General features: G+C 38.2%; 2 protein-coding genes and 2 non-coding genes across 5 annotated transcripts in view; all 4 read right to left on the bottom strand.

Annotated features, from left to right (window-relative positions):
• Positions 1-2,107, bottom strand: part of MCMDC2 (minichromosome maintenance domain containing 2) — a 36,527-nt gene extending 34,420 nt beyond the window's left edge. Inside the window, exons 1-3 of the mRNA XM_032609363.1 lie at positions 1,910-2,107; positions 1,692-1,822; positions 1,555-1,614 (exon numbers count right to left, since the gene is read on the bottom strand). Coding sequence (XP_032465254.1) covers positions 1,555-1,614; positions 1,692-1,822; positions 1,910-2,003 — 285 coding nt within the window. The 5' untranslated portion in view covers positions 2,004-2,107. The remainder of the gene's footprint in view (positions 1-1,554; positions 1,615-1,691; positions 1,823-1,909) is intronic.
• Positions 2,108-8,842: 6,735 nt separating this feature from the next.
• TRNAG-CCC lies at positions 8,843-8,915 on the bottom strand. Its single transcript has one exon. It is a non-coding gene; the product is annotated as a tRNA-Gly (tRNA).
• A 4,643-nt stretch (positions 8,916-13,558) lies between these two features.
• Positions 13,559-26,421, bottom strand: part of LOC116742526 (serine/threonine-protein kinase Sgk3) — a 65,842-nt gene continuing 52,979 nt past the window's right edge. For both annotated transcript variants that reach the window (XM_032610233.1, XM_032610234.1), the window contains 4 exons: positions 25,079-25,174; positions 22,780-22,935; positions 19,132-19,221; positions 13,559-15,422 (listed from right to left, as the gene is read on the bottom strand). In XM_032610233.1, the coding sequence (XP_032466124.1) occupies positions 15,252-15,422; positions 19,132-19,221; positions 22,780-22,935; positions 25,079-25,174 (513 nt within the window). In that variant the 3' untranslated portion in view covers positions 13,559-15,251. The remainder of the gene's footprint in view (positions 15,423-19,131; positions 19,222-22,779; positions 22,936-25,078; positions 25,175-26,421) is intronic.
• Positions 21,357-21,429, bottom strand: TRNAG-CCC. The gene has a single exon. It is a non-coding gene; the product is annotated as a tRNA-Gly (tRNA).

Below are 26,421 nucleotides of genomic sequence, written 5' to 3'. Positions count from 1 at the left end.
TTATTTATAAAACAATGACAACTCAATAGCAACAAACACTTCTAGTGCCCAGATCTCTAAATATAATTTCTCATGAAAAGGAACCAGAGCTCCTTAGGGGAAATGGCTGATTCCATGGGGCAGAAAATACACCAGATGGACCTCCTTGTACATCTCCTTGTGATAGAAACCAGGGGGGCTTAAAAACTAATGAAATGTGTCAAAAGGACATAAGAACAAACTTTAAGGAGCTCCCAATGACCAAAGTTAGATAATATAGGCATCAAAAAGAATGACAAAGATTCATTGAAACCTATCAGATATATTTAAAAATTCATGTAATTCCTCATAATTTAAAAAAGGAAAAACAAACAAAAAATATTGGTCATCATTGGAGGCTGTTATATTTCAACTCATCACTATGAAAATTTATAGATGGAAAGAATCAAACATTCCTTCTACTTTTCCTGTACAAATTGTATTGCAGGGTAACCAAATAGTTGATGAGAGGAAAAACTTCTCTTACAGGATAGTTTCAGCCAGTAAATATAGAAAGTTTGCTAAAATTAGGAAAATCACAATTTTGAAACTCCTAATGGAATCTAGGCAGTGACTATCAATAGCTGTGAAAACCATTAGGTGACAGTTGATGGGAGACTGTATATTGGAGGAATCAGACTGACATCATCTGCACCCACTGCTCAATTGTGGCATTGCTAAAAGTGGGATAACAATAGGACAGTTCTCCTAATGTAGGGCAGTATGAAACACATGACACTATGATATATTCTCATCAAAATGAGTTGAATTTGAATCTAATCAAGTCTTTAGAGCCAACTTTTTTTCCAGAAATTTGGTGTTTAGGGGTATAAGTTAAATACTACAAGAACATAATCAGACAAGTCCAGATGAGACATTTTACAGGACAATTAACTAGTTTCTTCAAAAATTCAATGGCATAAAAAAGGAGGGGGAGGAAATGGCTCTAGATTAAAAGAGACTTAGGGAGATGTAAGAACCAGTTATAGTGTGTGTACCTTGTTTTAGTCCTGACTTGAACACATCAATTGTGAGGCAGTCTTGAGACCCTGACTGGGTAAATTTCAATATGGACTGGATATTAGATGATACCAAGGAATTATTTTTTTTTGTAAATGGTAACAGTGGCATTGTGGTTATATAACAAAAATGTCCACAATTTTTAGAAGTTGATACATACCGAAGTATGTAGGGGTGAAATACAGAATGTATTTTAAAGATTTGCTTTAAAACATTTCAGAAAAAAAGTGACGATGCCAGCATGGCAAAATATTGCAAACGATTAAATCTGCGTGATAGATATATGGAGGTTCACTGTATTATTCTCTTTATTTGGGGGTATGTTTGAAATGTTTTATTATAAAAATGTTTAATAAGTGATAAAACAGGAAGTAAAGATGCATATGTAAGATAATTTATTAAACTTTGAAAATATGTTTAAACAAAAAATATATATGAATATAAAAATATTTATTTACAAGGTATCTTGAAAGTATTGTGCCTTAGTTTTCTTTGTTAAATTTAACTAAAACTTACTTGAGCTTCAGTCTGTAATTGTTCAATTAATGAGAGAGTCTTAACAGCAATAAAACAGACCTGTGATTTCAAACAAAAAACCAAAGAAGTTAGCAAAAATTCCATGTGGCATAAAATTATCTCTTTCTTTAACTTACTGATTGAAAAACTTGAGCAGCTTTTAAAGGCTGGTGTAAAATATGATTTCCAAGTTCAGCATCCAACTCAATAATATCAGAGGGATTTATTAAAATACTGAATCGATAGACAGCATAACTTTGTTTTGAATCTGTAAAAATACACAAGTATAAAAATGAGGACAGTTATACGTAGGACTTTAAAGTTTCTAAAATAAAGTCAACTTTGCTGAACATACCACTGTAGGATTTGCAATTGTCTATGAACTTTTGGAGGCCTCCACTTCTGTCAAGATAGATAAGGGCTGCCTCTTTCATTTTTAGATTTGACATTTTCTCCTAGTTAATGATTCTTCTCTTTTACTGAATGATTAAACCACAGCTGCTGGTGAAGACTACAGAGAGTGAAATTCATAGAAAAGACAGGAACACCTAGAAATAAAATAAAAGTTACATTTAAGGATCTATAATAAAACTGTTTAAACTATTAAATGTAAAATTGAGGGTGAAATAAAATGAGGTAAAATTTCCAACTTAAAAAATTCCTGGGAGTTCCCTGGTGTCCTAGTGGTTACGATTCCGGGCTTTCACTGCCATGGCCTGGGTTCAATCCCTGGTCCGGGAACTGAGATCTGGTAAGCCGTGCGATGCACAAAAAAAAAAATCCTACTCAAAGAGAAACAAAACTGGTTTCTCTTGCCAAATGATATTTTTATCAACACTAGGTTATGAGCCTCTCCATAAGATTTCAAATTTAAGAACAGGAGCTTCAAATGTCTCTTTACAGAGTAGGTATACCAAAAATGCTTGTTGAAACTAATATTGGATAATGAGGTCCCCTTGCAGGCGTTGTTTAAAAAAATGAAAGTGGTAAAAGCTCTTTCACAAATTCAATATAAGTAACAAAGTATAGCTAGCCTAAGAAGTCTGAAAACCTGGATCTAGATCCAGCATTTGCTAGTTGCTATGGGTAAATCACCCAACCTCTCTTGGTTCATCTGTAGGAAATTAAGGGGTTGTATTAGATGATAAGGCCTCTTCTGGCTTTAAATTTTCTATCAGTGACCAACATAAAACACTAAACCATAGTAATGAGAGTGGAATACATAAAATTCATTTAAAGACAGCAAACACCAATTGGAAACAATATATGCCAAACATTGTATTAGGGTCTAGGGATAAAATGAATAAGATTGAATCCTGCCTTCAATGGCTGCCAATTTAGAGGAGTCAGAAATAATGACTATCACATGTATTCATTATCAAGTATTTATTGGGCATTTACTATTTATTGGGTATCAGACTGTCCTAGGCACTGGGGATACAAAGATCAGTAAAATATAGTCCCTACTGTTCAGATAGTACAGTGAGGGAAAATAGATATGTAAAAAATTATAATTCTGTACAACTTACGTGCTATTAAAGAAATATTAATGTACTAGAGAGCACAGAAGGAACAACATACACGAAATAGCTCACAAAATTTGGGGTCATCCTCGTGTAGGGGTCATAATATTTTCTATTGTTTTAGGATATTTTGATTTAATACAGTGGGGACATAGACATGAAGTGATAAATTCTACTTTAAAGGTGACATTTGATAGGTAAGATGTCACTAATTGAAGGAGAGGTGAAGAGAGGAAGAGAAAGTTTTCCAAGGAGAGAGGTAATCCCCCTTCCCCTAATTTTCAGACCCACACTGTTGAATCCATACCCCTGCTCCTTGGAGTTCAGGTCACTTTCCAAAGAAAAGTAATCGAGACTGTCTTCTCCCTATTATATGGCGGGGGGCGGGGAGGGGTGGAGGGACGCACGGGGGGAGGGAGCGGGGAGAGGAACTTCGGAGTTTATTTCTCTGTGGCTCTAAGTTCAACCATCTTAAAGTGTGTGCTGTGTTCAGAACGTTCCATCTGTGCTTCATGAGAACATAAGGTTTCCGGGGCCGAATGAAGGGAGGCTGCTAAAAAGGAAATGGCTGGGTGGAGCTCAACCAGATTGAAAAATTTTGCAGTCCACGATGATTATACAGACAAAGGGAAACCATCAAAGTTTTTAACAGGTGAGTAATATGGTCAGATTTTTATTTTGTAAATCAGTACTTGCCGCCAGTGCGGAAAGTGGGTTGGAATAGAGGAAGAAGTGTCAATAATCAGTTTCTAAGTATTGAAAATAGTCCTGGGAGATGGATGGCCCAATCTAGGGCATTAGGGGTGAAATGGAATGGAGGGGCTGGATTCCGGACATTTTTTTTTTTAAGATTTCACCCTGGACAGGGTATCCGGTCTGTGAGGGTGGGTGGAATGCCGCTCTAATGGAAATATGGAAGCCAGGAGAAGACGAGGGAAATAATAAGGTAAAGCTCCTTTGAAATATGCTCTGACGGGCTCCTGGGACATCCAGATAGACAGAAGCACTGGGGCGACATAAACCAGGGCCTGGCGTTCAGGAACTTAAAAAAGGCTAGAGAGAACGCTGCTCTGGGCATCACCTGGGTAAAGCGGGCGTCGTCCTGGGAGGGGATGCATTTCCAAGGTATGGGAAAGTGGAGGAAAAGACATGGACGCCTTTGGAAGAGCACCCAATAAGCGAACCGGGATAAAATTCTACAGGTCTTCCCACAGCCTAAAGAACCCAAGTGTTGGTTCCCTTGAAACACTGAGGGCCGCGGCAGCAGGAAACCACCTCACAACCAAAGTGGATGGAAAGCGAATCCGGCCTCACACCCTGGGCTCCAGGGCCTGTCCCACCCTCAGAAGCAACCTCCGACACTGCGGACCCCAGCCCAGCAGTGTGTGACCACCCCCCCCCCGCCCCCCGCCTCTTGCACCCACCGAGCTTCGCCCGTCGCGCGCCACCTCGAGCCCGGGAACCAGCAGGCCCACGTGCGCATGCGCGCACCTCCCAGCCGTTGGCTGCGTGGAGCCTTCCGGGACCGCCCCTTCCGGTCACCAAGGCAACTACCCTGACATGCCCTCCACCCTCTTTATTAATAGAGTCGCTCGTGCTTCCTCCCTGCAGGGCAAAGTATAGAGAGAAAGATAGAGACCCTCGGTTTTCGTTGTTATCGCAGGCCAAGGGTGTCCCTGTTTGTTTAAAAAAAAACTTACCAAAAACTCCCCTGGTGGGAATGCAAAACGGTGGAGACAATTTGGAAATCTTTCCCTGATAAAGAACCACAGAGTTCTTTATATGACCCAACAATTGCATGTCACATATTACATATTATACATAGATAATATGAGAGGGAATATAGAACATATGTTGACACAAGTACGTTTATGTGAATTTTTAGAGTATTGATGTTTATAGTATTATAATAGCCAAAAAGTGGAAACAACTGATAAATAGGTAAATAAAATGTGGTATATCCATACAACGTAATGTTATTTAGCCATAAAAAGGAATGAGGTCCTAATAATGTGCTACAACATGGATGACCCTTGGAAATACTATGTAAAGCAAAAGATTTAGCTAGACAGGAAAGGCCAAATATTGTATGATTCCTCTTATGTGCAATGTCCCAAATAGACAAATCTGAGAGAGAGAAAATAAATTAGTGGTTGCCTGGGGCTTAAGGGGTGGAGAGTGACTGCTATTGGGTATGGTTGTTTTTCTTTTTAAAATTAAAAAATCTTTTTCTTTAATATACATAAAACTTACCACTTTAGGTTAAGAATCCGCCTGTCGGGCTTCCCTGGTGGCGCAGTAGTTGAGAGTCGCCTGCCGACGGGTTCGTGTCCCGGTCCGCGAAGATCCCATATGCCCCGGAGCGGCTGGGCCCGTGAGCCATGGCCGCTGAGCCTGCGCGTCCGGAGCCTGTGCTCCGCAACGGAAGAGATCACAACAGTGAGAGGCCCACGTACCACCAAAAAAAAAAAAAAAAAGAATCCTTCTGTCAATGCAGGGGACACGGGTTCAACCCCTGGTCCGGTTAGATCCCACATGCCGTAAAGCAGCTAGGCCCGAGCGCCACAACTACTGAGAACGCTCGCTAGACCCTGCAAGCCACAACTACTGAGCCTGCGTGCCTAGAGCCCGTGCTCTGCAACAAGAGAAGCCACCGCAATGAGAGGCCCACGCACCGCAACGAAGAGTAGCCCCCATGGGGGCTTCCCTAGTGGCGCAGTGGTTGAGAGTCCGCCTGCCGATGCAGGGGACACGGGCTCGTGCCCCGGTCCGCGAGATCCCACATGCCGCGGAGCGGCTGGGCCCGTGAGCCATGGCAGATGAGCCTGCTCGTCCGGAGCCTGCGCGTCCGGAGCCTGTGCTCCGCAACGGGAGAGGCCACAACAGTGAGAGGCCCACATACCGCAAAAAAAAAAAAAAAAAAAAAAAAGAGTAGCCCCTGCTCGACCCAACTAGAGAAAGCCTGCACATAGCAATGAAGACACAAAGCAGCCAAAAATAAAATAAATAAAATGAATAAATACAAGAAAAATTAATTTAAAAAAAAACTTACCACTTTAACCATTTTTTTTTTTTTTTTTTTTTTGTGGTACGCGGGCCTCTCACCGCCGCGGCCCCTCCTGTTGCAGAGCACAGGCTCTGGACGCGCAGGCCCAGCGGCCATGGCCCACGGGCCCAGCTGCTCCGACGCAGGCGGGATCCTCCCGGACCGGGGAACGAACCCGCGTCCCCCGCATCGGCAGGCAGACTCCCAACCACTGCGCCACCAGGGAAGCCCCACTTTAACCATTTTTAAGGGTACAGTTCAGCGATGTTAAGTACATCCACATTGTGAAACCTCAACACGATCCACCTCCAGAACTTTTTCATCTTCCCAAATGGAAACTTGGTCCCCGTTAAACAATAACTCCCCGTTTCCAGGCTCCCCACTCTCCCACCTGCCCCTGACAACCAGCATGCTATGGTCTGTCTCTATGAATTTGACTACTCGAGGTACCTCATGGAAGTGGCATCATATAGTACTCGTCCTTTGTGACTGACTTATTTCACTTGACAAAATGTTTCAAGGTTCATCCATGTCATAACACGTCAGTACTTCCTCTTAAAGGCCGAATAATATTCCATTTTATGTATATACCACATTTTGTTTATCCACCCACACACGGTTTCTTTTCAAGGTGGTGAAAACGTTCAAAATTGATTGTGATGATAGTTGCACAAGTCTGAAGAAACCAAAAGCCAGTGGATTTGACACTTCAAATGGGTTAATTCTAAGGTATGTGAATTAAATATCAATAAAGCTGTTAGCAAAAAACCAAAACTTGTGCTGAGTCCTCCCCCGTTAGTATTTCTTGGTGCAGTTATGCATGGGGGTGGGGCACCAGGAGGTGGAAGGTTGGACCACATGCCATGGAAAAGTAATTGAAGCCACCCCTTCAGTATTTAACAGGGTTGACAAAACACCACAGAATTTGTTTCTCTGGGGGGAATATAATCTGTATGAGTGATGAGGTGAGGAAAATATTTTGCTGAACTAGAAATCAATTTGCAACAGCAAAGAGCTGTTAAAACTGTCTCGTACTACAATTCTGTGGTCACGAACACTGTTGATATTTTAGATGAGAACTAGGCTATGGTCTGCTGATGGATCTTGTGTTTTATGGTAGAATCAATTCTTCAAAAAGGCATTCATGTATAGTTTAAAGTTTTGCAGGGGAACCCGTGTCCCCTGCATTGGCAGGCGCACTGCTCCACAAGGTAAGTCCCGCCAATCCGTTTTTAATAAGGAAAGCAGCCGCTCCAGTCCTCCTTGGAAACCCTGAGGAGTCTTCTCTTTTCTCCCCTACCAGTCAAATAAGCAGCACTGACATTTTGATTCTAGATATCACTATCATTTTCAGAGAGTTTGCAATGTGCAGTAGTGGACTGAATACTTAAAATTTTAAGTGCTTTTCTTATGTCTAACATATTTTAAAGTATTATTAAAAACATAAAAACCTATTAGAAGATTCTACTGGACTTGGTTGATTTAAAACTCCATTATTACTTTGGCATGGAAATAAATTGTTATGGTTAACTGATTAACCAAAACTTATTGATACACTGCTGTAAATACTCAGCATTTTATTATTACAGAATATCACTGGACATCAGAGTGGCAGGTTGAGAATTAGAAGCCCCCCCAATAGGTTGAAATTTTAAAGTAGATATCCCATGTGTAAAACTAGTAACTTATGCAAGAAGCAACATTTATTTTTAGGTACACTCATATAGGGCATTTGTTAGGCAGATTCATAAAGATGAATACTTCATTAAGTGATAGGTTCATTTTAATTTTTTAACTTGGGGGTGGTGGTGTGGAAGAGGACTGTTTTATGCAAATCAAAGTCCTTTCCCTTTCCATTCTCATCCCCTCTCCCATTTTTTTTTTCAGCAGCTACACAGGACCTGCTCTCATGCTTTTCTTTTAATTTTTTTAGAGCAGTTTTTAGGTTCACAGCAAAACTGAGTAAAAGTTACAGAGTTCCCTCTGCCTTCCCTTCTTTTTCTAGTTTCCTAAGGTAGAAACTTATTGATTTTAGATCTTTCTTCCTTTCTAATATATGCATTCAATGCTATAAATCTCCCTCTAAGCACTACTTTCTTTGTATCCACGAATTTTGATATTTTGTTTTCATTCATTTAGTTCAAAGCATTTTAAAATTTCTCGATATTTCTTCTTTGATCCATGTATTATTTTTAAGTATGTTGTTTAATCTTCATGTATATAACTGGGACTTGCCAGTTATTTTTTGTTATTGATTTCTAGTTTAATTCCATTGTGGTTTTAGAGCAGACATTATATGATTTCTACACTTTTAAATTTGGTAAACTGTGTTTTTTATGGCCCAGAATTTGATCTATCTTCGTGAGTGTTCCATGTGAACTTGAGAAGAATGTGTTATCTGCTGTTTTTGGATGAAGCAGTCTACAGAAGTCACTTCTATCCAGTTGATTGATGGTGTTGTTGAGTTCAACTATGTCCTTGCTGATTTTCTGCCTGCTGGATCTGTCCATTTCTGAGAGATGGGTGTTGAAGCATGCCTAATGTAGCTTTATATACCCTGTTGTTAGGTGCATACATACTAAAGATAGTTATGTCTTGGAGAATTGACTCCTTTATCATTATGTTTGTTTTATCTATCTATCTGCGCCAGGTCTTAGTTGCAACATGTGGGATCTTTGCTGTGGCATGCGGGATCTTTGCTGTGGCATGCGGGATCTAGTTCCCTGACCAGGGATCGAACCTGGGCCTCCTGCATTGGGAGTGCAGAGTCTTAACCACTGGACCACCAGGGAAGTCCCTAATGTCCTTCTTCATTCCTGATAACCTTCCTTTCACTTTAGTCTACTCTCTGAAATCAGTATAGTTACTCCTCCTTTCTTTTGATTAATATAAGCATGCTATGTATTTTCTCCATCCATTTACTTTTAATCTGTATGTCTTTATATTTAAAGTAGATTTCTTATAGACAACATGTCGTTGGGGCTTGTTTTTTGATCCACTCTGAAAAATCTGTCTTTTAATTGGTGCATTTAGACCACTGATGTTCAGAGTGATTATTGATATAGTTGGATTAATAGCTACCATATTTGTTACTGTTTTCCATTTGTTGCCTTTTTACTCATTCCTATTTTTGTCCTCTTCTTTTTCTGCCTTTTGTGATTTTAATTCATTCCATTTCCTCTCCTTTCTCAGCTGTCAGTTATTTTTTTTTCTCCTTTTTCAAACTGATTGTCCTAGACTGTAAATATACATTTACAACTAATCAAGGCCCACTTTCAAACGACACTGCTTCACAGTATAGTGAAGTACCTTAGTGTGAATACCTTATAATAACAAAATAATCTTACTTCCTCTTCCTCATTCCTTGTATCATGGTCATTTGTTTTACTTACATAAAAGCTTAATAAGCAAGCATATTTATATGATATATATGTAAGCATACATAATCAAATACATTGTTATTTCAGTTCTTAGATCAATTAAAAATAAGAAAAAATAAGTTTTTATATTACCTTCACTTATTTCTTCTTGGATTCCTTCTTCCTTTCTTTATGTAGATCTGAGTTTCTGAATTATATTATTTTCCTTCTCTCTAAAGAACTTCTTTTAAACTCTCTTGGAAGGCAGGTCTACTGGCAACAAATTACCTCAATTTTTGTTTGTCTGAGAAAGTCTTTATTTCTCCTTCACCAAGTTGTCGGGTTTTTTTTTCCTCTCTCTCTCAACACTGTAAATATTCAGTCCACTCTCTTCTTGCTTGCATGGTTTCTGAGAAGTCAGATGTAATTCATATCTTTGTTTCCTCTGGCCTCTTTCAGGATTTTTCGTCTCTGATTTTCTGTAGTTTGAGAATGTATGCCTAGCTATAGTTTTGTTTTGTTTTGTTGTCTTTGCATTTATCTTGCTTGGTGTTCTCTGAGCTTCCTGGATCTGGGGTTTGGTGTCTGAAATTTGGAGAAATTCTGTCATTATTACTTCAAATATTTCTTCTGTTCTTTTTTCTCTCTCTCCTTCTGGTATTCTCATTACATGTATATTACATCTTTTGTAGTTGTCCCACAAACTGAGTGTCTTTCTCAGTTTTCTTCTTCTCCCCCCCACCCCTGTATTAGGTGGGTTAGGATGGCTAGAATGAACTGGAGTTGGGTATTTCCTTTCCCCCACCTCAGTTAGGCTCTGATAAAACCCTGCCGGTCGGGCTCTGATTAACTAGTTTCTCCTGAGGGCAGGACTTGTTAAGAACACAGTGCTCTGGCATATTTGAAAATGGTTCATTTTCCCTCCTCCTGCTGGAAGCACAAAGGAATTTTTCTTTAATATTTGTGAGAAGTTGGTTGAGCCCCAGGAGGTAAATCTCATAAAATTGTGGGGATCCCTGTGACTAGGTTCTCCTGGACTTCTGAAGTCTCAAAGTTGTGTGCACTTAGTCCCCAGCAATTTGTCAATACAACTCAGGTCTTCCTACCCCTGCACTGGCTCCTGTGGTGGCTGCCTCTGTTCCAGCAAAGCCACAGATCCCTGTATTTGCCTGTCGGTCTCTCCAGTCTTGGGGGCAGCAGTCTGTCCTGTGTCATCCACTGTCATCTGTATCCAAGAAAGGTTGTTGATGTTTGTTCAGCTTTTTTTACCTGGCAACTTCTAAGCTCCTTCCATGTGAAGCTGGAAAACAGAAGTCCCTGTCATGCATTCTTGTGTACTTGCATTGCTTGGGTTATGCTATTTCTACCTCTTCCCCACTTTAACTTTTCCTTTGGACCAAATTCCTGATTCTCTTCTCTGTCGTGTGGTACAATGGCTAAAATACTTAAGATGACAGAATTATGATTTAACTTTCATTTTTGTCTTACATGTAACTGACTTTATTTTCCCTTTTAATATTTTTCTTTGAGGTTTAATTTGCTGTATATACAGCAAAGTGCACAGCACTCAAGTGTTAAAGTCATAAGAGTTTTGACAAAACACAAAGCTTTGCTTCTGATATCTAATTGAAGCACATCACTAGGGGCTATCTTACTGAAATAAATTACAGAAGTGTCAGTGTGCAGCATCAATGAATCATTAACAAAGTAAGCTGTCATTGAGGCATAAGAGAAAAATTCAACACAGCAAGGCTATATAAACTACTACCTGGAAAGAACCAAAACTGCAACACACTGAGATCAAATTTGACCTTGAGTGGGTCTGTTTTACTGTATATAAGCCTTCTGGATTCCAAGAGTTAACTAATGAAACATAAAAACATTTGAATATTGACAACTCATTGTTGACTTCCCCACAAAGTTTAACTAAAATTGAGTGGAAATCTCTGTTCCCTAATAAGGTGGAAATACTGAAATTTTATTAGAAAAAAAGGATGAATCTGAGATATATTCCTGCAGAGAATTTACAGCAAAAACTTCAGTTGTACTTAAACACAAGATTAGTAAAAACACCAAATGGGCATGGTTGTTACAGTAAGCAGGGTTATGTAGAGTAATGTAATTCTTTGTTTTACACTATTCCCGTAAGAGTCATATGGTGATCCATCATTTTCAGTACAATATGTAAAAATAACTTATTTGTAGGATCCTTTGATTGGCTACTTCATTGCTATAAATACCACTCTGAATTTATACTTCTATATTTGCTTTTTTTCTTTGTATAATATTGCTTTAAACTATTCTCTACTATCTTGATTTTGGGTAAATTATCAAAAAGTTACCATTTTGAGACAGCTATATTTCTTTCTGACTTAAGTACCTCTGTAAAAATGGGCATAATGCAAAGAAATAGTGAAATAAGAAATACTTTTCTGTAGGGGGGTCCCTTTAAGGAATATGTTTAAAGAATTACAAATTACAAATTAAAATTGCACCAAAAATGCTAAATAAGTGATATAAATCTCCAATTGGAATGCTTTCAGGGAAATTAGAGAGCAAACCCTCTTAATATTCAGTGAGTGAAGGGGAACAAAAGTGGCAGAGAAGAAACCCAGTCTTTTTATAGCAGTAAATCCTTTTGATCATCTAATAAACAAAGCTATGCAGCACTCCCTGCCCCCAAGTCGATTTTATTTACACACAAAACTTGGTGTATCTTTTCAAGGTACTCATGCCACTTGAAACTCATCCATGTCCACTCTGGGGTTTCATATAAATGAACAATCTCCTTGGGATATAGAATAATCTGTAAAAACCAACAAAAGTAGAAACTGCTGTTAGAGGCAAGTGGCAGAAAATCCCACTTCAAAAACAGAGCTAACTTCCAAACTACATACATGAGGAAATAAGTTATCAATTTTAACACACTTTATTGAAAATCATGCCAGCACTACTAAAAATGTTCCCACATACCACTCCCACTTTTCATACAGTATGTGATGTACAAAAGAATGAGTCATAAAATATCTGTGTAAAGGTCTGTAATATTATGCCTATGGATAATCACTATAAAAGTTTCAGGTATGCCAAAAGATATTGGTAAAGGTAAATTTTTATAGTGATAAAATTTTATAGTAATAAATATTTCAAATATTTAAATCACTTTTAAAACATTTGCCATTGCTGAAATTACATCCCAACAGTGTTTGTTGGCTCATAAACTGAAAAATTATTTTGGCATAAAAACTTTTGAGCAGAGCACCTGCTGCCAGCATCTACATCAGCTGGCACCTCTCCCCAGGTGTGCCAAATGTTGTAATTTTCAGTGTGTGCTGTGACATGACAATGGTTGGGAAGCCCTACACTGTACCATAGGCAATAAGAGGTATGTGTAACATGAAGGATGTCAGGGCTTCTTCATTTAGATCTTTGAGTTTATTTTGGCAATAACCATGAAATGGTTCAACTATTCAAAGGGCAGACCTTTTTCTAAAAGACTTAGCATGCTCTGAGAAAAAAAATAAACTTGAAACTTGGAAGAGATTTTGTTCCCTGAATATTAAACATGTCAGCCTAAGATAATCTAGAAATTTCTATGTATACCCAGATATTTAGTTAAAATTTTATACTTCTCTTCCTTACATATACGAATAATTAGTTTGTAATGACTACTGTAAGCATCACCAATTTTAATTTAAAATAATGGCAGGGGGACTTCCCTGGTAGCGCAGTGGTTAAGAATCCGCCTGCCAATGCAGAGGACACGGGTTCGAGCCCTGGTCTGGGAAGATCCCACATGCTGTGGAGCAACTAAGCCTGTGCGCCACAACTGAGCCTGCACTCTAGAGCCCACGAGCCACAACTACTGAAGCCCGCGTGCCTAGAGCCCATGCTCCACAACAAGAGAAGCCACCACAATGAGAAGCCTGTGCACCACAACAAGAATAGCCTCCACTCACTGGAACTACAGAAAGCCCGCGCGCAGCAACAAAGACCCAACGCAGCCATAAATAAATAAAAAAATAAATTTTAAAAAATAAACGATAAAATAATGGCAGGCATTAGATGATCATTAATCTTTTTGCTAGTTTTTATTATACTATATAAGATTTGTATTTCCTGTGATCTGAGAAACATCAATATTCTATTTAAAATTTGTTCTTAAAAATATACAATATTGCACTTTAATTTTTGGCAGTTTAATTAAGGAACAGCTGAGTAAAAAAAAAATCATACAAGAAACTACAGTTTTTGTTTCATAATAAGCAAAGAGCTTTGTATAAAAGCAGAACTTACAGTAGTGCCAAATAAACCAAATATTTACAGTGTCGCTATTAAAGTCTTACCTCTAAAGGAAGATTCAGTGTATTGGATGCAAACATTACTAATCTAACAAAAGTACACTCTGCCTCCCTGCCTTCTGCTGAACAATTTTACGCTAAAGGGTATTTGTGTGAAAAGTTTTTGTAATTTCTTTCTCAAGAGAAAATACATGGAAAGTATGCTTGTTCCTGAAGCATCAAAACTGCGTCACGAAACTCTTTCACAGTTTCCTACAAGACCTGAAAAATCTCTAAACTAAGAATCAGAATCCCAAGGTAAGCATGAGTTTTAGTTTTTCTGTAGATATTCTTTTTTACAATTACAAGTTGGATTTTAGTATGATTTTAAGGTCAGCTTCCTGTACTTTTTCTAAGATACATAAGATACTGACTATGCATCTGCCTAAATTATTTTTAACTTTTGTTACATTGTAGTAAAACTGTATACATTTATACTGACCCATAATTTGCTATTCTACTTTTTAGTTCCCAATTAGGTAAATACTCTAGACAGTGCAATATTTTTTACTTATCAACCAATTAGGAAGACAGTTTTGAATAGCTATTTGCAAAAACAAATATCAAGATTTCGACCTACTTAACAATATATTAAATATTCAAAAGACCAAAAAGAACATAAATAAAACGTATTGGTAATATAAATACATGACACAGAGATATTCGCTTTTGGCACCGCCTTAAAAAACAAAATCCAGCAGTACTTTATTTCCCTTCAGAGCTTTGGGAATACTTAAAATTTCTAAATTTCTATTAAACTTTTACTTTTTCTCCAGAGGAAAAATAATTCATAAATTTGAACTGGTATTTCAAAAGCATAGGATTTCCTTTTGTTACTTCTTAATTTCATCTGCAGAATGGACAGTTACTCAAAGTGTTAGCTAGCAGCCAATGAGTTAACTATGCTTTTATATTTTAATCCTACCAAGAAATGATAATGTCAAACAGTGATTCATTATGGAAAGATATGGTTTCTTCTTAAACAACCGTGTACCAATTGCATAGTTGTGATCTGAGAACTCAAAGTAGAGAGCTACGAAGGCATTAATGTATGTTAACTGAACTGAAACAGACTGTTAAAAAACAGTCTATCTTGGGTAGATGTTAGCATAAACCTAGAGGGAAAAAGAAACAGTCATTAGCAAAAAAGTTTTCTTTAAAAATAGGTTAATGCTAAGAACAGTAGCTTTTAAAATTTCTGTTTAAAAATAAGCTTAATAAACAAGAATACAAATTTTAATTCAAAACTTAGTTCTCTGAAATGCCCTATTTTCTCGCATACAGCAGAAAATACATTTTTCATAGTTTTTAACATTACATGTAAAAATGAGGCACTAGTTAAACATATTTGAATATATTCACACAAACAGGAGTTTCCATGTCATCTGTAGGCTTATATTTGCTCAATGGGTTCTTGATGGCAGACTGCTCACAAAAATAAGTCTTCTGAAGGAGGTGCGTAAGAGAAACCAACAAAGGCGTCGTCAGCCTCCAGTACGCTGGCGTTCACTATGGAATAGTCAGAAGACACACACACGGAATATGGAACTGTTTCTTCTGTAAACGCTGCATCAAAGTTCCTGATATCATCTGGTCCTGCCTAAAACATCAAAAAGCATACTATTACTCACCTTACCTTACCTTTTTTCCCCTTACTTCAGTCCCTCATTAAAGCCCCTTCATGAATTTGTCTATTTATTCCTGGCAAGTCTTCCTACTCCATCAATGTCTTTGAAACATTTCCTGCTTTTCCCTTCCTGACTCTCATTATTCAGGTCCTTCTTACAGTTAGGGTTCTCGTTGTTGGGTGATGGGGGGGGAGGAAAGATAAGGGTGAGGAAGGCTAGCGTGACAGGGTCCTCGCCTATGTTAATTTGAATCTTGGTTCCGGCAACTGACCCACTTTCTCTCTACCCATCACCACCTCTAAATTTAGAAAAGGGGCTCAGGGAGGTTTTCAGGAGAAAATTTTGCATCTCCGCTTCCATAAAATGCCTGACCATCCAGTTGCTCAATTCTGGGGAGGTTGAAGCCTTTTGATGAAGAAATGAAGGGACAGTAAGTAAAATTATGAAAGGTGACTCTTGTGCTACAGAGGTCATTCACTGAGCATTCGGCTGTGACACCCTTAGCTCTAGAGACCTAAAGGGACTGGAACCTGGGAAATGAAGCATAGTGGCTACTTAGGCTTGAAGGTAGCGGTCAATCTTCCTTCACGAATCTGATACAAGCTAATGGACTCTCCCCTTCCAATTTATTTACAGATTAAAACTGGGATACAGATTCAGGTGATTTACTCTTAAAGCCCATCTCTGAAGCTCTAGGTTATCTCTATTCTAAGAGGAAGGGAATCCTTAAAATGTTCAAGTCATCAAGTCTAACCGAGGTAAACAGGTTCAGAGCACATATATAAACCAAGGACACAGTTAGCCTGGTGGTCTACAAACAGCAGAGCAGAGACCAGGGAAATTCGGGATGCTAGATTCTTCCATATGAGAAATTCCCCAACAGAGGAGAAAGAATGCTAGAAATTATACTCATGTATATATAAAAAAGTCATCAGGACTTCCCTGGTGGCGCAGTGGTTAAGAATCCACCTGCCAATGCAAGGGACGCAGGTTTGATCCCTGCTCTGGGAAGATTCTACATGTTGCGGAGCAACTAAGCCCGTGTGCCACAACTACTGAAAGCCTGAGCACCCTAGAGCCCATGTGCTGCAACTACTGAGCCCAAACGGCACAACTACTGAAACCTGTGCACTCTAGGGCCCACGTGCCACAACTACTGAAGCCCGTGTGCCACAACTACTGAAGCCTGCATGCCTAGAGCCCATGCTCTGCAACAAGAGAAGCCACTGCAATGAGAAGCCCGCGCAACGCAATTAAGAGTAGCCCCCGCTCGCTGCAACTAGAGAAAGCCCGTGCACAGCAATGAAGACCCAACGCAGCCAAAAAAAAAAAAAAAGTCATCAAATTCTCATTTATAACCTTAGAAGCAAGGGCACTGGAACAAGACTAAGGTTTGAATTCTGGCTGTGAAATTTGTTAGCTGTAATTCTTTATATAAACTACCCTATCTCTGTAAGCTTATTTCCTCTTCTGTAAAATAAGAATACTGCCGTCTACCTGTTAAGTTTACTGTGAGGACTGGATGTGTTAATACATAAAATTCCCAAAATTTGACACGTAGAAGGTGCTCAATAAATGATGAAAAATGTTCCTTCACTGGACTTTATAAACATTCTGTGAACACCCTGATGGCTCCTGGCCAGTACTGAGAGGGATAAAACTGTACAACTTACGTTAAGAGTGAGAGAAGACTCTCTCCTTAAAGCACCTGAGCTCGAATTCTAGGTCTGCAATTTTAACTTTAAACTTCCGGCAAGTTATTTAACCCTTTCTGTGCCTAAGTTAACTCATCTGTATTACGTGGAAAATAACAGTACTATTTCATAGGATAGCTGCCAGGCTTAAGTAGAAGGATACAAATACTGAGGGCAGCATAGGAGCTAATTTTTTGATCTTTGTTTGTTACATGAGAAATGGCAACACGTTAGGGTTTTATCTTGCATTCCTTAAATGTCGGTGAGTTAGAACATCTTTTAATATATTTAAAAAACCATCTGCATTTATTTTTCTGTAACTGAATATTTTGTGTCTTTTGTCCATGTTTCTACTGGTCGTGGTCTTTCTTCTCAATGACTTATAAGAATGCTTTATGTGTTAGGGAAATTTCTCCCAGTTTCTTCTTTGCAGTGTTTTTTTCATGCAGACATTTCTAAATTTTATGTGGTCAAATTTATCAGTTTTTTCCTCTTACAGCTTCTCCGTTGCAGGTCTTGCTTTAAAAAGTTTAATTAGTTGTAGACCAGCAGGGATCCAAACGTGGTGCCTGACTCCTCTGAAGTCAACACTGTTTCCATTTTCAGTGCTGCTTAGAAGGGGTCCCTAATGCTTTAATGAGCCTGATGACACGTTCATTTGAGGATAACTAAACTCAGCAAGACTTTCAATATAAAGGAGAAAATTCAATAATTCTTAAAGGTCCTGGGTTCCTACTGCAAATTCTAGAAATGAGGACAGAAATTATTACCAATGGAGTCACTTCTGAAACAGACACTTCTGGATGAGCTACATGAAATAAATCAGTCTACAAATATCGTTACATTTATAGTGTACAATATCACATCTATTAATTAATACCAGCTATCAGCAATGTACTGAAACTGACCTTGAATGAAATCTGAGTACACTAAATAATACTTTCCTGAAGTGATTTTCTTATCCTGCTCTAATTTTCTAAAAAAAAGTGTTTCACGAGCTTCACAGCAACACCAAAAAATTTTAAATAAAAGAAAAACAAATTCAGCTATGATCGTGTAATCTCAAATCAGTCTTGATTTATATTCTCTTCCCATCCTTACCTGTTACTTTTACTGCTGTAATCTTATGTCACAAAAATGATAATTACCATGTTTTCATTTAACATTATAAGGATTTTCCAAGCATCTACTCATTTTATATTTATTATCATCATTTACTTAACAAGAAAAGGAAATAGAGAGTAAGAAAGCATAGAAACAATAATGACTTTGGGATCAGACACAGATCTGAATCTCAGGTCTGCTACTTTTAACCAGCTATGTGACATCTCTGAGTTTTCATTTCTTCATTTATAAAACATGTATAATAAGAATAGTAATAGCAGTAACTTGGTAGCTTCTTTGAGGCATAATTTACATGTTGTAATGCATAAAAATTATATATGCCTACATATAGGAAGCTATCATTAGTAACATCATTATTGGCCTTCTGATGATTTATTAATAATCTCCCTATCATTATATATTTATTTCCAAACATTTCAACATTGTTAATCCTTTAAGTAAAATGTTTCCATCAGATTTAACAAGTCAAACATTATTTGACTTTTTTTATATCAATCTAGAAAAAAATTGTGCGTTAGTGTTACTTAAAATGTCTGTTGGTTTATAGGTATGAAAATGATGCCTCACAGTTACTTTAATTTGCATTTTTTAAAACCTGTTGGGCTTTCTTACACATGCTCTTAAGAAGCACTTCACAATTACTTTTCTGGAAGATATTCTGATCAATCTAATGTAACTATAATCTTATGGGTCATCTTGAAGTTATCAGTTGTACTAGACATCCTGAGTGACATGTTTCATAAGTACTAGGTACTGATTCAATTTGATTCAGGTTAGATTTTGAGATCTATTGCTACAATTACGATGAGCTACAGTTCTGTATTTCACTATTTTAGAAAGAAAGATTTGGATGTAAACATACCACATTAGGATTAAACGGTGGTGGAATCTTCTTTTGTACAAGATCAGTCCAGCTGAGTGATTCAAAAAAAGGATGATTCTGAATTTCAAGCTAGAATAGTAAAAAAACAGAGTTTTTACTAATGCTGAAGAATATATTAAGTATGCACTGAAGAATTTTATGAAACCAAACCATTTCTACTTTGTCCCTCAAAAGTTCTTTTTAGGGGCTTCCCTGGTGGCGCAGTGGTTGAGAGTCCGCCTGCCGATGCAGGGGACACAGGTTCGTGCCCTGGTCCGGGAAGATCCCACATGCCGCGGAACGGCTGGGCCCGTAAGCCATGGCCGCTTAGCCTGCACGTCCGCAGCCTGTGCTCTGCAACTGAGAGGTCACAACAGTGAGAGGCCCGTCTACCGCAAAAAAAAAGTTCTTTTTAGGTACATGTTTATCTTATTCAATATGGCCAAATGGTGTAGTGAAAAGACTCCCAGAGCAGACATGGGAGAGTTACTCAGAATGACGGATTTAAGTTACATCCTCTTCACAGTCATTGTTTCCTCACAGGTACAGTGGGGTTAACATTTCTGCCCTAGATATTTCATAGGTTGCTTCAAGAATCATTGGAAAATATGGAAAAGAATAAAGCACTACATAGGTACAAAGAATTATTATTACTGAAAGGGGAGGTAAAGATGTTAAATGAGAGTTTTTTACACAGTGGGGCAGGGGTAAAATCAAGGTGACAAGCTCTACTACCAAAAATGATTCCACTCTGGGCTGCTACTGTCAAAAGTCGGCAGAGTATTGATTCTAGCTTTCCTTCCTACAAGGAGGCATGAGAGTGTATAAAAAGTAGGATCCAACCTAGTTTGATGGGTTTAAAAAGGCTTCTCAGAGAAAGTGGTATCTGACCAGAGTTCTGTAAGATAAGAAAGAAGTAGGCAGACAAAAAAGAATGAGGGGAGAACATTCCAAGCAGAATACAAAGGGCCTGAGGCGGCAAAGAGCTTAGTTTGGTCAAGAAAATGAGAGCCCCATATGGCTGCGGTATAGGAAAGGATTGGGATTGTCACACAAAAAGGATCTCAAGAGGTAAAATGGGCTCATCACACTGGGTCTATGCTAGGAATTTTGGAATTTATTCTAGGGTCATGGGACTCCATCAAGGAGTTTTAGGAAGGGGAATGTCACAAATGTGGGGTTTTTTTTGTTTGTTTGCTTTTTAAGATGACTCTGACTAATGGGAGAATGGACTGGGGAGTCATGATGAGAAAAAGGAAAACAGCTACTATCGTGGCCAAACAGAAGATGACAATGCGAGGAAAACAGTGGTAGCAGTGGGAGTAGGGATACGGGAAAGATCTAGGAGGCAAATATACTAGGGTCTGGCTGTTTGTTGAATATGGAAGAAAGGAAGAGAGAAGAGTCAGGAATGACTCTCAGATTTCTGGCCCGAAGAGCACAGAAGGAAGACAGCAAGGGTTCAATTATGAACATGCTGAACTCTCCAGAATCCATGTGGTGGTGTTGAACAGGCAGGTATTCTTTGAGTTAGAGCTCACTAGAGAGGGGTCTAGACTGAAGTTATAAATGTCAGATGAAGACACAACCAAAGCCATAGGGACAACTGAGATTGTCCAGGAAAAGAGCAACAGAAGAAACAACGGTCTGGGGCAAACCATAAGGAACTGCAACACTTAAAAGTCAGGGTGAAGAGGAGGAGCTTACAGAAGAAATTCTGGAGGAGGGCTCAGAAATATAGAGGAAAGCACGAGAGGAGTGTGTGCTCCTGCAGAAGCCCAGGAGAGGGCTGGAAGTTGAAATCTGCTGAGAATGCAATCTGAGGAACAGAAGTACTCAACAATTCTAGTAGCTATTGTGGGGTAGACTGAGAAATGAGAACAGATTGGAAAAGGGAGAATGAATATAGAAACTTTCAACTTGGTTTTCTTTTTTTTTGTTTTTTCTGCGGTACGCGGGCCTCTCACTGTTGTGGCCTCTCCCGTTGCGGAGCACAGGCTCTGGACTCACAGGCTCAGCGGCCATGGCTCACGGGCCCAGCCGCTCCACGGCATGTGGGATCTTCGCGGATCAGGGCACGGACCCGTGTCCCCTGCATCGGCAGGCAGACTGTCAACCACTGCGCCACCAGGGAAGCCCCAACTTGGTTTTTTTTTTCTTTTTTTTTTTTTAATGTTTATTTATTTGGCTGCGCCGCCTCTTTAGTTGCGGCATGTGGGATCTAGTTCCCTGACCAGGGAATGAACCTGGGCCCCCTGCGTTGGGAGCGCAGAGTCCTAACCGCTGGACCACCAGGGAAGTCCCCCAACTTGGTTTTCAAGTCGAAAACTTTCAAACTATTCCCTTGGCTATGAAGGGAGAAAGAGACAGTATTGGAGGATCCAGGACAAAAGAGAGCAGTTATCTGTGCAGAAAAAAGCATGCACAAGGGCTCCTTGCAAGGGGTCAGGATCCAGTAAAGGCAGAAACCGACCTTTTCCACTATACTAGGAAGAAGGAAACAATTGGGGCAGTGCATGTAGGTCTGCAAATCTGATAGCAGGAAGCTGAGTGAGTTCTGCTCTGCTGATTCTATTTTCCCTATAAAATATCAATAGAAGGCAAGAGCATCTGGTAAAAGTGAAGAAGAAAAGGAATCTGGAAATTTGGAGAGAAGGTCTAAAATAGTTAATACACAGAGTAGGAGCATAAACTGGAGAAGCACTGAGGAGACTCATGACTAGACTTCACAGCACTTCCAATATTCCCAGTTGTGCAACGGTCATCAGCACTGTTCAGCAGCCCAGGGGTGACAGCTGGATTCATCTAGGGTTGCAATTTCTACCAGTGAATTCAACAAAAGGACCAAGAGACAAGGAGGTATGGAGCATTAGCAAGATTGCCCTAAAACAATGGACTCTGGAATCCAAGCTAGAGAGAAAACTGGACAGAGCTACCTGCTGCACTGGGGAGTGCAGGAGGGGAAAAGCAGCAGCAGATGAGTTTATTATTCACAGCTCAAGTTCAAGACTGGTTAAGGGTCCCCAAAAATTCCTGAGAAATTTTAGTGAATTTTCATTAAAATTTCAAAGTTCATGTTCCTCAGTAGTTCATGAATTCATTAACATAACACCGGTAACTGCACTAGCAATTAAATTACCCTGATTTGAAGGGAAAAAAAAAAAGCAAACCTGCAGGTCCCGTAATTATTTCAAGGAGGTGTCACATTTAAATTCTCAGGAAAAAAAGTGATTTAATGACAGTTCAAGCAAAAGGTATTACCTCATGCAGTCAGAAGGCACTTACATTCTTGTTAAACAAAATGATCTAAAAGTTTAGGCAATCAAAAAATGCATGCCACGCATTTTTTTTTAGAAGGGGGTAGGAAATTCTAATAAATAATAGGGTATGAAAGCTGGATATGGGGGATGAAAAGGACAGGATCGAATTGTTATGAAGATCAAATGAAAAAATGCTTGTACAGGAGCTTTAAACACTGTACAGTTCTATGTAAACACTGGTGAAAACTGTTGGAACAAGCATGCTTCTTTTTCATGGTGCTATTCTTTAAGAGCTGCATTCATCCCATTAAATACCACATAAAATAAGAATTTATCTTCAAATTATAAATAAGCTTAATAAAGAGGATACTGGGAAAGATGTACATACGAAGTCTTCTTTGGCACCAAGTCGGTTTTGCCTGTCTTTTTCTAGGAGTTCTTCCAGAATTGACCAGGCTGTAAGGCTCACTCCTGGCCTCAAACTTAGGGGCTTGTGAAGAATATTGTCATACATTTCAGCAACATCTCGGCAATAAAAAGGAGGCTGGGGGTGGGGGGGGAGAGGAGAAAGTTAGTACTAATTGAATTATGCACAGATGGGGTTAAAATAGTTAGATTTGGCCTTGATGTACAAAGAGCAGTCTGGCTGCACAAGTACAGAAAAGCACAGGCCTCTTTGGGTGTATGAAAATCTACAGTGTGGCTTTCCATGTGAAGCGATTTTAAAACCCAGCGTGCTATAGAGCTTAATACATGTTCACTAAATGAATTAGGGTCAGTTTGTTCAATAACTCCTGCAGAGAGGTGTAAATTGTATATAAGTTGCAATAGGATCTGCTTTAAAGAAAACCACTACCAACCTCATCATTAGGCATAATGATAGAATTAGTGGAAATAGAGATTCAACACAGATCAAACAAATAACTTCTTGAGACCTGGGAATAAACTAATTTAAAAAGATTTCTAGTGGAGATGGAGACCTAACCCGTGGCAGTGACAGTGTCCTGCAGAATTAAAATTTTACTCTCACAGCTTAAAGACCTGAGGTACAGCTCCAACATGAGAATTAGCCAGTTAATTTTTGAGTTACAAGTTTAAAGTAAAAATAATTTTTAAAGTTAAGGGAGTTACAAGCTTGTTATTTTTTCTTTTGTATAGGAAAGAAAAACTTCATTTTTTAACATCTAATTTTATTTTTAAATTGTTAATATAAGTCTCATTAATGAAGTGTGTGTTTCAAATGTTCCCTTTTGAATCAATTACATTCTATATGCAATGATAATATTTTATACTTTCAAAGTCCTCTAAAGAAATACAAAGGATTTGGAAGTATCAGGCTGACGAATACCCAACACTTAAAGAAAGTAAGGTATAAAGTGGTTATCAGGTCTTCTAAGTCACCAGCATAACCAGAAAACTAGATCTTTTAACAAGCAGATCAGGGTCAAGGGCAAAGAAGAGACAGCATTGGCTGTCATTAGGAATCTATCATGCAAAGTTAGCAACATGAGACAAAAGATGCTCTAAAACATACCTCAGGGACTGAATTTCACTGAGATCGCCTCCATTTTCAGGGGAAACACACACACACATACACACACAGAGCAAAACAAAAAAGCCAAGACCAGCTCAAGTCTCAGCGGATGGCGGATTTAGCTTAGTGGGAGCAGCAGTGTGGGTGATGAGAGCCTGGTCACCACCCTGAGGCTTGCTGGTCACTCACGGGCCCACAAAGGAAACCTAAAAACTATTCTGAATGTTTAAAAAAGCCTAAAGAAAAACATACATTATTCCTGCAAGGATATGTAAGCTAATTAAAGTGTCTAAGATTGTTTGCTTTTGGTTGGAATGATATTAACTCAATGTAGTAAAACAATTTGACTCAATCAGAAGCTCTGGCTAACTGTGTCTTTAATTAATAAAAACTGGGGAAATGGGCTTCCCTGGTGGCGCAGTGGTTGAGAGTCCGCCTGCCGATGCAGGGGACACGGGTTCGTGCCCCGGTCTGGGAAGATCCCACATGCCGCGGAGCGGCTGGGCCCGTGAGCCATGGCCGCTGAGCCTGCGCGTCGTCCTCCGCAACGGGAGAGGCCACAACAGTGAGAGGCCCGCGTAACGCATTAAAAAAAAAAAAAAAAAAAAAAAAAAACTGGGGAAACTGATTACACAGCACACATCACTTTTTTCCAATGAAATATTTATGACATGATGTTTATGATAAAGGGAATAAAGGGTTCCCAGTAATAAAAAAAAAGCAGAGCACCAGTATACTTATTAAATCCTATAAAAACAAAACACGAGGCAAAACCAAAACGTATTATTATCTTCTGAGAAATAAAATCTTTTTCTTTTCATCTTTTTGAAATTAGGCAGAATGACTGGAGCAAACTGAATGAAAGTGGGTAATTTTAATGTTACAACTTGGTGTCTATTTCTTAAAAATGTAGTGGGATGAGAACATTTGAAGTAGTGATTAGTATGATAGAGAAACACTTACAAAAAATTAGTAAGAAAATGAAAAGTTTTTCTTTTTTGTGCATATCCCTAATGTGATTTTGGATTCATTTAACCAGGTTACTACTGTCCTGTTAGTGTTATCTAAGTGTCCACGAGATTACTGAAAGAAAGAGAAAACCAAAATCACTTTTAACATAGTAGAATCATAATGACAGAGGAGAAATACATACCAATCCATACAGCATTTCATACAGAACAGCACCAAGGCACCACCAATCTACAGTATTGTCATAGGGCTGTTTTCTGATTACTTCAGGTGCTAGGTACTATAAAAAAGATTAAATATTAGAGCAACTCAATAAATAGCTGAAGACAAAATCTAGGAATAATTGAGAAATTTAATAAATTTTAGGTGTAATATCACACTAAATTAAACACGTTATCTAGATTTTCAGTGGGTTGGGTATATTCTATACCAGGGGTTCTTGGGTGGCACTAGTCTTCAGAATCAACTGGGGTAATTTTCAAAATACACATATTCAAGCATTTCTCCCCAGAAACTATGATGTAGTTAAGACAAATAGAGGCCAGCAAATGTACAAACTGTAATACTAAGTAGGTAAAGTAGGTATTTTTTGGGGGGGAGGAGCGGGGGGAGTCTTTCTCAAAATTAATTTTAGAAATTCTTATGGCCATTATTCATAATTGATTCTCCTGAAGAAAGAATTTTTAGTATGGCAATTACAATTCATTTTTTTCTTTTTATTGAAAGAAAAAGAATAAATTGCATTCTTATTTAAGAATTACAATAGCAATTCTTTAACATGTTATTTAGAAAAGTTGCTTAAGTTATTATATGGCTATTTACATTTCAAATTGTAAAAAATTTAAACATCATCATTTCACACATATAAATGGTGAATTTGAATTTTAGATTCCAAAATACATATTTCCTCTTCCCACATGGAATATATATAAGGAAATACATTCTTAAGCTTTTTTATGTGATCCAAAGAAATGGCAACATATATAAAAAGGGTTTAATAATTTCTGATCATATTTAGGTTTAGATGACCAAAAAAACTTCTATTTCCCTTCTAAAAATTACAGGACTTAAAGATTTTGTTAACTATTAAATGAATATACATCCATGAAAAATGTTTCTTCATACATAAACCAAAATAGAATTATTACAAATATATACAAGAGCTAGGGTTAGATTAGCGAGAAAAAGGAAGAAAAAATACATTTCAAAGTAAATAGTTGTACTTATAGATACTTTAAGTTTCTCATCTTGATTAGAAATCTGATGTGAGCTATTTTATCACACATTTTTAACATATTTGCAATTACTCCACAATCTTAATTACTCTTAATTAATTGCAATTAAGATCACAATTAATATTTTAAAATTAGAACACTTTAAACTAAACGTATGTATGTGTAAAGTTAGAATAACAAGGCTTTCACATAAATTTTAAGGATTATTATTACTGTCTCAAATAGAAAGATACATTTTCTGCTAGTTAAAATGATTAGAGAATAGGATATTCTGGTTAATAAATTCTGAGTT

This window comes from Phocoena sinus, chromosome 17 (assembly GCF_008692025.1).
Source record: "Phocoena sinus isolate mPhoSin1 chromosome 17, mPhoSin1.pri, whole genome shotgun sequence".
In the NCBI taxonomy this organism is placed as follows: Eukaryota; Metazoa; Chordata; class Mammalia; order Artiodactyla; family Phocoenidae; genus Phocoena; species Phocoena sinus.
The sequence above is the reverse complement of the archived record's forward strand: the minus strand, read 5'-3'. Positions and strand labels throughout refer to the sequence as shown.